The sequence below is a fragment of the Marmota monax genome, unplaced genomic scaffold (assembly GCF_021218885.2).
Source record: "Marmota monax isolate L192 unplaced genomic scaffold, Marmota_monax_Labrador192_F-V1.1 WCK01_AAM20220418_F8-fsc00001, whole genome shotgun sequence".
Taxonomy (NCBI): Eukaryota; Metazoa; Chordata; class Mammalia; order Rodentia; family Sciuridae; genus Marmota; species Marmota monax.
This window is the reverse complement of record NW_026693777.1, coordinates 49,583,574-49,597,544: the sequence shown is the minus strand read 5'-3', so window position 1 is coordinate 49,597,544 and position 13,971 is coordinate 49,583,574. Positions and strand designations below refer to the sequence as shown.

Below are 13,971 nucleotides of genomic sequence, written 5' to 3'. Positions count from 1 at the left end.
TCTTCTGTACCCAGGAACCAGAGAAAAGACTTTTAACCTCTCACTACCATTTTCAGAATGCCACTGTGTTCTGACAGGGAGGTACTTTTCTGAAGTTGAACAGTTAAGAAGACCTTCTAAGTATTGCCATTGCTTGCTCTTCCCCCAGCCCCATTTTTACTGGCGAATTATAGTTGTACATAATGGTGGGATTTATTGTTATAAATTTGTACACACATACAATTATATTATAATTCAGCCAATATTATTTCCCAGTTATTCCCTCCCCACCTTTCTTTTTCTTATTCTTCTCTATCTTCTACATATGAGAGAAAAGATATGTAGGTCATGCTATTTCTGATGAGGGAATATGTTTGACAGTGAAGATATCCCTATCAAGGTCTGAAAAGGTGTCAAAATATGTTTGGTACTAATGTGTCTTTTTGATTTTAGCAACTTTTCTGGTAGACCATTTGTGGTGGATTTTTTTTCCAGTACTGGGGGATTGAACCCAGAGGTGCTTTACTACTGAGGTACACTCCTGGCTCTTTTTTTTCCCCCCATTTTGAGACAGGGTCTCACTAATTGGTGAGGCTGGCCTCAAACTTGACATCCTTCTTTCTCAGTCTCCTGAGTTGCTGGGATTACAGGTGTGCTCCCTCATACTGGTTCCTGGAAATTTTTATTAGTATGTTTATAAAAAGTGCTTTAAAATTGATGTTTTGTTAATTAAATAATTTTAAATTCATCAGAGTAATGCCTTAAAAGAAATTTATTATAACTTCTGTAAAAAAGATCCTTTTGAAAAGTAAATTGCATTTTAAAATATAAATCCAGATTTATATCTATAGGGTTTGTCTTAAGTATATACCATATCTTAAGTTTGATATGTAGCATCATAATAGTTGCATTGTGATTATAATCTCATAAATGAAATGCTTTTCCAGTTAGGCCTCATGAAAAAGATTTATCAGTCTTGCTCATTTTGCATTCAGTGACTGCCTCTTTCCTCTACCCTATGCCCTCATCGTAGGTAATCTTACTAATAAAAAAAAATAATTCTATGAAGTGCCTATTCTATTTTATTGTTTAAAACCCAGAAAAATTTTTAACATGAAGATATTAGGATACTTTATAAATTCTGCTTATCAGAGTTGGGAATAGAAAAATTTTGAATCTCAAGTGAATGTATAATATGTATATATGTAGATATATAGCATAGCTATACATTTAGAGGAAGGTGAAATGGGAAGAAATTGTTAACCTTTAAGAGGTAAACTTTTCCAGTGTCAATTTTAGAGTTTTTAACGAAGACAGAAAGTTAATTTTTTATTAAAAGTGGCAGTTTTATATACTGTAGAATCACCCCCCCCCACCACAGTGTCCAATAACACTTTATTAAGTATAAGTACATAGAGGGGAAAATTGAGTGATTTGAATGATTGTAGCTATTTACTGGGGTGTGGGGGGGGAGTGATCATTGTTGCCCTCATGCCAAATCCTTGCTTTGAAAAGTCTTGGGTAATATCAAAGCTGTCAGGCTCACTTTCTAGTTGCTTTGCTAAAGTCTAGCTTAGTGGAAAGTTTTATGAAGTGATAAATATGAATTATTTAATATAGACTTCCATTCTTAGAAGCACAAATGAGGGTGTTTTTTGTTTTGTTTTGTTTTGTTTTTAAAATTCTTAGGGAGAATGATGAATCAGTGAAAGAAGAAAAATCTGACTTAAAAGAAAAATCTTCAGGAAATAAGAAGGCCAATAGATTTCATCCTTATTCAAAAGACAAGAATTTGGGCACTGGAGAAAAGAAGGGTCCAAATCGTAACAGAGTTTTCATTAGCAACATCCCGTATGACATGAAATGGCAAGCTATTAAAGATCTAATGAGAGAAAAAGGTAATTATCTCTGAAATAACCCACTGCTGGATGATCTTCATGTAGGAAGGGGAAGAAACTATGCAAAACTTTTTTATTCCTCTTAGCCACACAGACTCAAAAAAATTGATTTTTATTTCTTGATGTATGAATTAATCTTTTCCTCTTCTTTCACTTGACACAATTTCATTACACACTAGTATGGATAAAAGTATTTTTTTTTTTGATATTTTAGTGGGATAGTAGTGAGCCAGCATTTGCATGCCACCAAGAATTTTGTTAAAGCGATTGCTTTGTCTAGTTGAAGTTTTTATAGATTTTTAAAGGATTATTGCATTAGTTAAGTAATACATTTAGAGTGTTAATGTATGAATAATAAGGTCTGATTATTTTTTTTCCAAAAGCTGTTTTGTTATTATCTTGATGGAGTCTGGAATCTGGCTGTGGAATTCATTTTGTTTGCATTGTCACGACTGCCATGATGCTGTCTTTGCAGTTCTATATTAAAATTGCGTTACTGCTGTTGCAGTTTTGTTTTCAGAATAATCTGAAAACCTTCATCTTATATACATGGTTGGTTTTGGGGAAAAATAACTTTAATACTTGATCTTGTAAAAGATAGTTCTGTTATCTCTTGAAAAATTGAGTTTCAACAGTCCTGCAAATTATGTACTTGGCTTTGAGGCTGATCTCTTCTAATAAATTAAAAAAAAATTGCATTGGTGTATTATCTGTTGTAAGGTGACAACTATTTGATTGGTTTTATTCATTGACTTTATTTAGAAAGTGTGTGGCTTGCTGTGAAGCATGACTTGTAAATTTAGTTTACTGATGGCAAACATGATTGAAGACATTCAGGTAGAAAGTCACCTTAAAACAGCTGTTGTGTGTAGGCTGATCAAAGTTATTTGAAAAGTGCCAATGTTGATGTTTTTTTTTTTAATATGATAGGCTAAGGGGCCATTTGTATGTATATGTGCATTTGTTCACCAACTATATCATGCTGGCCAAAATATGATCTGTAGTATGAATTAGGTTAATATGGTTGTTAGCTTTTTTTTAGAGAATGTGGATGATGTACATTTCTGAAAATCAGTCAAATTTACATAGCCATTTGAGGAGGTATGTTGGTCTGGTTTTGATTGTTGGTGAATAATAGGTGCTTTTCTGTAGAGTTGTGCACAGGTGTGCAGTAAAGCAAGATATTGGTGTTTAAATGTATTGTTTCTTGGTATCTTCCTTTTGTATGTCTTATGTAGTTGGTGAGGTTACATACGTGGAGCTCTTTAAGGATGCGGAAGGAAAATCAAGGGTAAGTGCTGTGGGCAATATCTGCTTGAGGTGTAAAAGTTCCTCAGCAGTTTACTTTTTGTATAATACTTGTACCAGTTTTTGGAAACTTAAGTTTCATTTTGTTTTACTTTATTATGCAAGATTTGAGGCTTTATACTAGCAAGTTTGACACCTGTACCAACCAAACTAGCTGCCTGGAAGGGATGGGTTTTGTAAATGCTCATAAAGGGCATTCACTTTTCTAATGCTCTTAAGGTAATGCTTCTTCCTAGCCAGTAAGATTTTAATATAGGATTTTTTTTTTGTTGTATTTTGATGTCTTCAAGGATCTTTTAAAATTCACTGAATTGATAATATTCCTTAAGAGATTATGAGAGACCTATAGCTAAAAGGTGTTAATTCAGAATGTATTTTTGAAACTTATTGAAAAGCTTAACTTGGTAGCCTGCAGGACTACATAAGAGGCAGTGTTCTGCCAATCAGTATGAATGCTGTTGATGATTAAATTGATAGAGAAGGATTTGGTTGATAGTAGATTTTGATTTTTAGCAACAAGAGTGCAATGTATAGAAGAATACAGTGAAAAGCCCTTAACAATGTTTAACTATATTAGCATAAACCAGTTTGAATACATGAGAAATAAAAACTTTGTCATTACAATCAAATGGAATTTTTTGAACAGTAATGACAAGGAATTGTTTTTAAAAAAATGATTCTCTTCAGCATAGGTGATTTTTAAAAAAATATTTATAACTGGTTACTATTGTGTACAGCCAGTTTTAATCTAATGGAGAACTTTACTAAAATTATTATTTATTTGCGATTTTGATGTGATTAGATTTGAAAAATATATTATGCCCAGTGTTTCTATTGAAAATATTTGTGACTATGTCAGGTCATATACATGGGAAACTGGAGTTCCTTGAATTACTGTTGATTAATTTGTACAGAGATACTAGTTTTAACTTTTAAGAAAAGTCCTCTGAAAGTAAAAATGTACTCCAAGTTTTTACATGTATTCTGTTGTTTCAATAGTTAGACTTAAAAATTTACAGAAAATTTATGATCACTTGCCTGGTGGTTAAAAAGATGAAAAGTGATTGTATTATTGATTATTTTTGGTAACTTAAATGTTAGAATCTGCCATTAACTTCATCTACTGATTGAAAACTTTTTTTCTTTTGCATATATTGACAAATCTACCTGGATATAGGGTTGTGGGTAAGAATTTTTTTTTTTTTTTAAAGTATCTTAAGTCAAATTAAACTTCTGATTGGAAGCAAATCTTAGTACATAAACATTTCTTATAATTTTTTTCTCCATTAAGTGTTGTTGAATTCAAAGATGAAGAATTTGTAAAGAAAGCACTAGAAACTATGAACAAATATGATCTTAGTGGAAGACCCCTTAATATTAAAGAGGTAAGATTTCTTATATTTGAAATTTAAACATTTGACTATAGGATCATGCTTTCTTTGAATTTTCATTTTTGATAATGTATTTGTAATGTAAGCATAGATGCTTATTAAAGCATTATCTGTTAATAGTAGTCTTACTTGTATATGACTTCTTTTTGCCCTTAAGTAGGTACCTGTATTTGATTTATTCCAAGTTGTTACAGAGGTGCATAATTTTAGAAGAATTAAGGACTCAGAAATTTAAGCATGATAGACTTTAGGTGCTGACTTTAATTGATTTAGATATTTTCAGTTTTTAGATTCTGTTGTTTGAGAAATAGAATAGATATTTTTGTAGATGACAGTGAAATCTTGCTTAATAATGCATACATTATGGATTTGAATAAAATTGTTATTCACTCTTTAGAATGTTTTTATTAGTGCATTATAGATATACATAATAGTGAGAGTCATTTGACATAATCACATATATGTGCAGTGTAATTTGCTCCATTTTGGTTTCCAAACACTCCTTCCTCTACTCCACTGGCCTTCCCCACATCTATTTATTGTTTTTATAAATTAGTACTTTATAGATATATGTAAAGGTGAAATTCATTGTGTTACATTCACACATGTGCACAGCATAATTTGGTCAACCTTATTGTGCTGTTCTTTTTTTTTGGTAACAGGGATTCAGCTCGGGGGTTAATGACCACTGAGCCATATCCCAAGCCCTATTTTGTATTTTATTTAGAGTCAGGGTTTCACTGAGTTGCTTAGGGCCTCACTAAGTTGCTGAGGTTGGCTTTGAACTCAAAATCCTTCTGCCTCAGCCTCCCTAGCCACTGGGATTACAGGTGCGCCATGGTTCCAGCATGGTATTCATTTTAATAAAGTTATTTAGAGATTAAAATTCAAGAGGAGTTATAATTCTATTATTGAAACCTGAACTAGAACCCTAAAGTGGAAGTGTTCTTTTTTATAGAATTTAGCAGTATAAGTTGAGGAAAGAGTAAGCAAAAGATACATTAAAAAACTACTTAGTTAGATGTAAGTGACCTTGAGAATAATTAGCTCCAACAATTAATATATGTAAACTATTTAATTAATATTAGCTATTTCTTATACTTGTGATACTATTATATAAAGCCCTTAATGCAGTGTTCAGAATACTTAACTATCTCATATATATTAGCTGTAAAAATAATGATTGTTATTAGTCCTGTCCAGGACTCATTGTTCTCTCTCTCTCTCTCTTTTTTTTTTTTCTTTCTGTTTTTGGTTTCCTGTTCTTGAGTTTGATCATAGATTGAAATTAAAGGCCATGCTATCAACTATATGTGTATCTCATGTCCCTTTATTGGAATTAGCTTCAATATTCTGAAACTGTTTAAGCCTAAGGGTTATTATTTAAATTTTTTTTTTTTTTTTTGACAGGGATGTGGACAATTGATAGAGAAGGTTTAGATTTTGTAGTTTGTGCCAGCCATTTATTTGGTGGCTCTTTTGCATAAGTCAGTCTCAGTGCTTCAGAATTGTTAGCATCCTAAATAATTTTCTTCAATTTGGTATTTGATTTTTCACTATCTCCTCTGGAGACAAATAATGGAATCTCAGTGTCTTCTGCTTTTTTTTTTTTTTTTTTTTAATATTTATTTATTTATTTTTTGGCAGACACAACATCTTTGTTTGTATGTGGTGCTGAGGATTGAACCCGGGCTGCACGCATGCCAGGCGAGCGCGCTACCGCTTGAGCCACATCCCCAGCCCTTCTGCTTTTAATTGAAAAAAAAAAAAAGAGTATTTTGCATGCTAAAGTGAGACCATATTATTGTGTTCTTATAAATTTTAGCATATTGTAGATCCTCTATATTTCAGATCCCAAAATAGAATTATATGGTCCAAGTTGATGTAGAATGCCTTTATTTTTAACTATTTTTCAGAGGAAAAAATGGTCAAATTTGGCCTCACTAAGTGATGGGGGATTTATTTAATTAAATTTTTTTGGATTAAAATCACTAAAGGCAGTCCCTTTTTTGGGAATATCTAATTTACCATGGGTGGTTGGGGTAAGTGATTAGAATTACTACTGGATTGGAAGTCCAAGAAAAGTATATATCCATGCTCCTTAAAAAAATCTAAAAATTACTTTTTTCCATTTAATTAAATAGAGATTAGTTGCAGTTGTAAATGTATTTATAGACCCTCTATTAGGTAGACAATAGCAATTAGTGATCTGCAGGAGGACAACAAGAGGAAAAGAGGAATAAAAACCAAGTTATAAATAGTAGGTGATTTGTTTTATATATACACCTTTATATAAAAGACAAAATATAGCCATATGTTTTATTAATGTTAAGCCCAAGCAACCTAACTGTAATAGTTCAAGAAGCATCTTCCTTCCTGTTTTTTTTATCCCATATAACCACTATTTTAAGTTTTGTTTTTGTGTATATTTTTGCATCTTCAAACCTGAAACATTTTCTAACTTAAATTTTATTAGCATTGTTTGATAACATGTCTTTACTTTTGTAATCTTTTTTTATTTTTTAGTAGTGAAGTAGTTTATTGTAAGCCAGAAAAATTTTATTCTTGCATTTACTTTCTGGCCATCTTAGGGAATTTGTTAAAGTCATCCAACTTTGTTTTTATTAATATTTTCAGAGTGAGGCCAGCAGAGTAGAATTGATGGTCGTTTAACATAATTATTTGTCATTGCAGATGGTTATCTATCAGTGTGTTCATGTGTTTTTTTTTTTTTTTTTTTTTTTTTTGTTGTTGTTTGTTTGGGGTATGTATTGTTTGCATCCTATCTAGAGGGATGAGTGAGAAGTATTTTTAAACTTCTTGTTTTGTTTTACAATGGGATATTACTCTTATAAAATTAATGAATTTAAAGAAAAGTTTTCTATCATTCTTCACTGGATACTAGCCTTCTTTTACCTCTCCCTTGCTCCAGTCTCAGATCATAATCGTTGTTGAGGAAGATAAGAGGTTAGAAGGTGGATACTTGTATTTTGTTCAGTAATGAAATTTGCCAGTTATAATACCCTCCCACCCTGAGTTTTGTTCTGTTACACTACTGAAAGTCTTGTTTTGTAAGTCTGTTCCACTACTGAAAGTTTTGGATTGTCAATTTGACATTCCATTGGTCATCCAGTGGTGAGACTTCACCATGATTGCATTTTGGAAAGAAAAGAATCATAGTAAGTATTTTGCTTCTCTTTGAGTTATGTGCATTTATGTGTATGATGTGTATATGTCATACTTGTACTCTAGAATGAGGACAAAATTAAACTAATTTCAAGTTCTTAAGTGACTTTAGTGCTTGGAAAGAGGTATTTAATTGCCATTCCTGGAGACTGAAATCTTTTGTCTGTCCACAGGTTTTTATGGGACTCAGTTCTCTGGATGAGAAAACAAAACAAAAATCTCACTTCTCAAGAGGGTCAATAATTTGAGGGTTAGCTAATGTCAAATTTGAAGTTGTTATTTTAATTCTGTAGATTTACTGATATATTTAGTGGCATTTAACATTCAATGTGTGTTATAGGATCCTGACGGAGAAAATGCTCGTAGGGCATTGCAACGAACAGGAGGATCATTTCCAGGAGGACATGTCCCTGATATGGGATCGGGGTTGATGAATTTACCACCTTCCATTCTCAATAATCCAAACATTCCTCCTGAGGTTATCAGTAATTTGCAGGCTGGTAGACTTGGTTCTACAATTTTTGTTGCTAATGTAAGTTTTAGTCTAAAATTTTATTGTTCAGATGCATAGTTCCATTTATGAGATTGTTTAATTAGATGAGTGGTTTATAGAACATTTTGCTTATTTTTAACTAAAGTAAATGAAGTTAATTATTTTAAGCTCAAATCCAATTTAAGTCTACATGTGTGTGATTAGTCTAAATACAATTTAGAATTTTTTATACAGAGAACTGTGGAATTTATAATCATTTGAGCATTTCTTGAAATTATGTACTTTAATTATATGCCTTTTTATTCATATTGGTAAATGGATTTCATTCTTGTGGCCTTGATATTTGTGAATGTGCATGTCGCAGTTGGTTTATTTGTTCTAAGCTCTTGAAAGTCAGTGACATGGACAATAATTCCCAAATCTGAATTTCTCTTGGTAAAAGTAGATGTGCAAGTTTCATATGTAGAAAGCAGGATTGAGCAGTTGAGAGACAATTTTGGGAATTAAAATAATAAGAATATGGAATAATGTAGATGTGACTGAACTGATTTTTAAGCAACTTGTGTTTTATTTGAACATCATTGGTCTACTATTGAATGTGAATTATAGTTATTTATAGTTTGGGAGAGTTTAGAAAAGATTATTTTGTATATATAAATGGGGAAGAGATTTATTAGGTGTGTAACTTTATACAATTTTATGTTAAGCTTGACTTCAAAGTTGGTTGGAAGAAGCTAAAGGAAGTGTTCAGCATAGCTGGAACTGTAAAGCGGGCAGATATTAAAGAAGACAAAGATGGAAAGAGCAGAGGAATGGGCACTGTCACTTTTGAGCAAGCAATTGAAGCAGTTCAAGCAATTTGTATCCTGATTTACACTTAGCATTGTTTAATGAAGTTGGAGAAGCTTGATACCGTTTTGTGGGGGTTATGGAATTTAAGGTTGTTTAGCTTAGAAATTTGTTAGACTTTAGTCTCCAGCTCATAAAATATTTAGTATGTCCAACTACTAAAGTCACTCTTAAAACTTGAATTAGCCATATTGTACAGGACTGGTGTGAACTTTTTTCTGCTTTCCCTTCCTACCAACTAATTGTATGTATATACACATGCTTTTGACAGTTATGTACTACATTGTACATTAATGAAGTTGATTTAGATGAAGCCTTATTTTCTTTTTCAGTTAAAAGAATATATTATTTATAAAAATAAAAGAATTAGAGTTTTCTTTGTGTGGAAGAGACTAGTATGAATAAATATTAAAGACATTAAAACGTTAGAGCTAGTTGGAGACTCCTTTAATAATATAATTAGTTTGTGTTCAAGAATAATTTTACAGTCATCTGTCTTTCCTTGACTGAACCAACAGCTATGTTCAATGGGCAGTTTTTATTTGATAGACCTATGCATGTGAAAATGGTGAGTTCTTATATATCACTTTAAACCTTCAACATTTTAAAATCTTTTATCTGCTATCCTCAACATTACAGTCCTTATTTTGTAATATATTAATCATATAATAAACTTTTTTGCAATTAGGATGACAAGTCTGTCCCTCATGAAGACTACCGTTCACATGATAGTAAAACACCACAATTACCACGTAAGTAAAAGGAATTATTTAGAGACAACACACTCCATTGTTTTTCAGTTTTATTATGTACTAAGCAAAACTTGGTTTTGGGGCCTACATCCATATTGTTCCCTTGGGATTAGTTTAGAGTTTTAGAGATTAGTTTGGTGAAATTGATTAGGAGGACAGAATATAATGTTATGGTCCTTTTTTTTTTTTTTTTTTTCTTATTTGGTTGTGTTTCCTGACTATATAAGCAGTGCATATTAAAATATTTGTTAAATTTATACATGTGAAGGAAAAAAAACTCTTCTGTAATATTACCATGTTAACTCAGCCACAAAAATATTACCTTTTTAAAATATTTTGTTCCACTCTTTCCTTCTTGTGTATATTTTTTTATATAGTCAAATTACTGTATAATTTTTTTTGTTGTTTAACAATAAGGTATAAGCATTTTTTTCATGAAAATTCTTCCCAAATGTTTTTATTGACTGTTAATCTGTTATATAGATTCTCTATAACTGCTTTACTGTTATATATTTTGTCTGCTTTGGCTTTTATTTCTCTTAATAACTAACAGAGTAACATGTGCCTTTTTGTATACAGATCTTTGATATGCTTTTGGTTACTTCCTTAAGATAGGTATCTTTTAAGTAGATTTATAGGTGTTTAGTTCAAGACATGCCCATCGATTACTGTTATCCAGTTGTTTTCCAAAGGATTATAAAACAATAGTGTAATATACTTAACATCTTGTGTCTTAATGCCCTACTTGAACAATGGGGATATTAATGCTGTAGTACTTTCTTCAGGGGGTAGCATAAGTAGCATGTGAGTTAATATGTGTAAAGCACTTAGAATAGTTTTGACACAAGGCAAGTACTCAATAAATACTAACTATTGTTCTTATTTTTCACTACACCTTCTATGGTTATTTTTAAAGTTTTTAATATAAAATATTTACAATAAAATTATTCTTGTGACTGTTAGATGCTTTGTGTGTGTGTGGTATTAGGGATTGTATCCAGGGCATCGCACATGCTAAGCAAGTGCTCTACCACTGAATAACACCCATAGCCCTTGATTTTTTTTTAAACTAAATAAAATTTTTTAAAGCTTAGAATCTCCCTCCTCCCTAACTTCCTTCCAACATACATCTTGCCCAAAGGAAATAACTTAGGAATGACATGATTATCATTTAGATTTTAATAATTTGTCTACACATTTATACATTCATAATGCATAGAATTGTTTTGTTGGATTTAAAATTTAGTGTGATTTTTGGTGCTATTGATATGGAAGACTTAAGATAAAATATATTGTTTCTTTTTGGTAGTTTTATCAGCTGTATATATTATTAAACCTGTTTTTTTTTGTTTGAAATTGTTTTTGAGATTTTTTTTATTGATAGATATAGCTCTAGAGTCTTCACTTTAATTGCTAATACTGCATTTTATACATTTTTCTGCTTTTTAGATTATTCTAATTTTTAATGATTAGAAATAACAGAGTTGGGGAGTGCTTGCTTTTTTTTTTCCTGGTAGATTTACCTGTTCTTAGTATTTGCTAGAAATTATGAGTAAAACTTTCTGGCCTTCATATATGTTTGGGGAAAGATTTTTTTAACTACAGGTCATATTTTCTGTTTCTTCTTAAGTCAGTTTTGGTAATTTCTATTTTTCTTGGGATTTTTTTTTCCATTTTAAAGTTTATTGATCTAAAATTGCCTCTTAAAAGTTTTGCTATATCCATAGTTCTGGGTCCTTTTGAATTCTGAAGATTTATAATTTCTCTTTTTCTGTGTCAGTTTTACTAGAAATTTGTCATTTTTAGTTAGTATTTTTAAAAAGCAAAGTTTTTAGTATGTTTAATTTTTCATTTTAGCTTTATTGTTTCCTTTCTTATAATTTTTAGGGGTTTATTCTTTTATCCTAACTAAGTTGAAGGCTTGATTCAGTAATTTCTAGCCTCTCTTTTCTAATATAAGTAGTTAGAATTATAAATTTAGTTATTGTACCAGTTCTGCTGTGGACTATTTTTATAATAGTTCAATTTTTAAAGTATTTAAAAATTAGCACTATGACTTTTGTGGGAGAGGGGTGCCAAAGATCGAACTCAGGGGCACTCAACCACTGAGCCACCTCCTCAGCCCTATTTTGTATTTTATTTAGAGACAGGGTGTCACTGAGTTGCTTAGCACCTTGGTTTGCTGAGGCTAGCTTTGAACTCACGATTTTCCTGTCTCAGCCTCCAACTGCTGAGATTACAGGCGTTTGCCACCATGTCCAGTGCACTGTGACTTCTTGAGTCATTTGAAAATAAGATTTTTGAATTTCCAAATGCATGAGTTCTTTTTTTAAAAAATCTTATTAATTTATAACCTCAGTGTGGTGAGAGAGCATGGTCTATATGATTGTGATTCTTTGAAATTAATTTGGACTTACATTATGAATGGCCTATCATGTGGCACATTTTTATAAATATTCCAGGTGTGATTGGTAAGTACAGTATTCTGTGTCCATTAAGTCAAGTTTGTTAATTTAATTGTTTCAAGTCCTTACTTGAAATATTGTCTGCTTGTGCTAGCAATTACTGAAAGATGTTTGTCATAAAATTCTCTCATTAGGATGACAGTTGTCTTTTTTTTTTTTTTAATGTTTTGAAGCTAATTTAGTAGGGCCTTCCAAGATTAGAACTGATAATATTTTCTTAGAGAATTAATTTATCATTATAGCAATTTTTATCTTTAGTAATTACCTTTAAGTCCTCTAAGGTAAGTACAACAATTTTGTTTCGTATTTGTTATCTTTTTCTTGCTCTTTTATTATTTACTGTGTTAGCTATACCCTTTATAAGCAGTATTATATTTAGGATTTGATTTTTAAAAATATTATTTTGAAAGTCTGGTCTATGAAATTGAATAGTTTAAATTATTCACATTTATTGGTTCATTTGGATTAATTTTCATTATCTTATTTTGTGTTCTGTTTTACAAATAAGTAATTTTTCTCCTATTTTTTAAAAGTAGTTATTCTAGATATTTTAATGTGTCTATATAAATCTGAAATTAGTTTAACTATTCTCTAAGTTGTGGAATAACCTTAGAATACTTTGTACTTGTAATCACTTTTCATATGCTATTGTTGCTCAGTATTTTCATTATATTTCTTTTTTTTCCCCCTTAATCCAACAAATTAGACATTTTTCCCCCTATTTTCTTGTCTCATCATTGCTCTGTTTTCACAGACCCTGGTACTAACTTTTTCCCTTTGAAGTGTATATTTTACAAGTTCTTTCAGAGAGGATCAGTTGTTATTAAGTTCTCTCAATTTTGATTTGCCTGTAAATGTCTTCTAAGATAGTTTAAGATTGATAGTTATTTTCCCTTAGCACTTTAAAAAATTTTCCAGTCTTCTGGTTTCCATTGCTACTCTTAAGTTAGCTATCTGTTGAATTATCTTTTCTTTTTGGGTGATGTATGCTCTTCATGGAGATGATTTTTAAGATCTTGGTTTTCAGTTGGCAGTTTTACGACATTGTGGGTCTGGATTAGGATTTGTTGGGCTTTCCCAATCACAGCATCAAGTTTTTATAAAGTAAATTCTGGACAATTCTCAGCCACGTGTCTTTTGAGTATTACCCTTTCTTTATCCCTTTATATGGCAGTCCTTCCCCCAAGTTTACCTAGTCAGTCAGGTGTCATCTTTTAAGATCCTTGTTTTGTGTAAGGGCTTCCAATTCACTTCTCCATTTTTGGTATTCTTCTATTTGTTTAGATCAAAAATGTCCTATTGTGTTCATACTTTAATATTACATTTATTCTTTTAGGGACTTAAATTTTTATATACTGTTTTCTATTAATATAATGTGAACTCGGATATTGACAGAATCCCTTTCTTTTCATTAAGCTAATTATTATGGGGGGATATATTCCAGATTTGTTTTGTCTCTACCTTCCTCTCTTCTACTCTTTCTTTGTTCAAATTACTGTAACTTGGCATGTGGCATCCTCCTCATTCCCCGTGCCTCAGATAGTCTTACTTTTTTTAAAAATATTTTTTAGTTGTTGATGGACCTTATTTATTTATTTTTTTTTAATTTGTGTATGGTACTGAGAATTGAACTCAGTGCCTCATGCATGC

The 13,971-nt window shown here is 31.2% G+C and overlaps 1 protein-coding gene across 2 annotated transcripts in view; it reads left to right on the top strand.

Moving 5' to 3' along the window:
- Window positions 1–13,971, top strand: part of Myef2 (myelin expression factor 2) — a 43,713-nt gene that overhangs the window by 7,719 nt on the left and 22,023 nt on the right. For both annotated transcript variants that reach the window (XM_046461056.2, XM_046461058.2), the window contains exons 2-9: window positions 1,669–1,877; window positions 3,116–3,168; window positions 4,363–4,370; window positions 4,477–4,570; window positions 8,103–8,294; window positions 8,963–9,116; window positions 9,623–9,672; window positions 9,793–9,856. In XM_046461056.2, coding sequence (XP_046317012.1) covers window positions 1,669–1,877; window positions 3,116–3,168; window positions 4,363–4,370; window positions 4,477–4,570; window positions 8,103–8,294; window positions 8,963–9,116; window positions 9,623–9,672; window positions 9,793–9,856 — 824 coding nt within the window. The remainder of the gene's footprint in view (window positions 1–1,668; window positions 1,878–3,115; window positions 3,169–4,362; window positions 4,371–4,476; window positions 4,571–8,102; window positions 8,295–8,962; window positions 9,117–9,622; window positions 9,673–9,792; window positions 9,857–13,971) is intronic.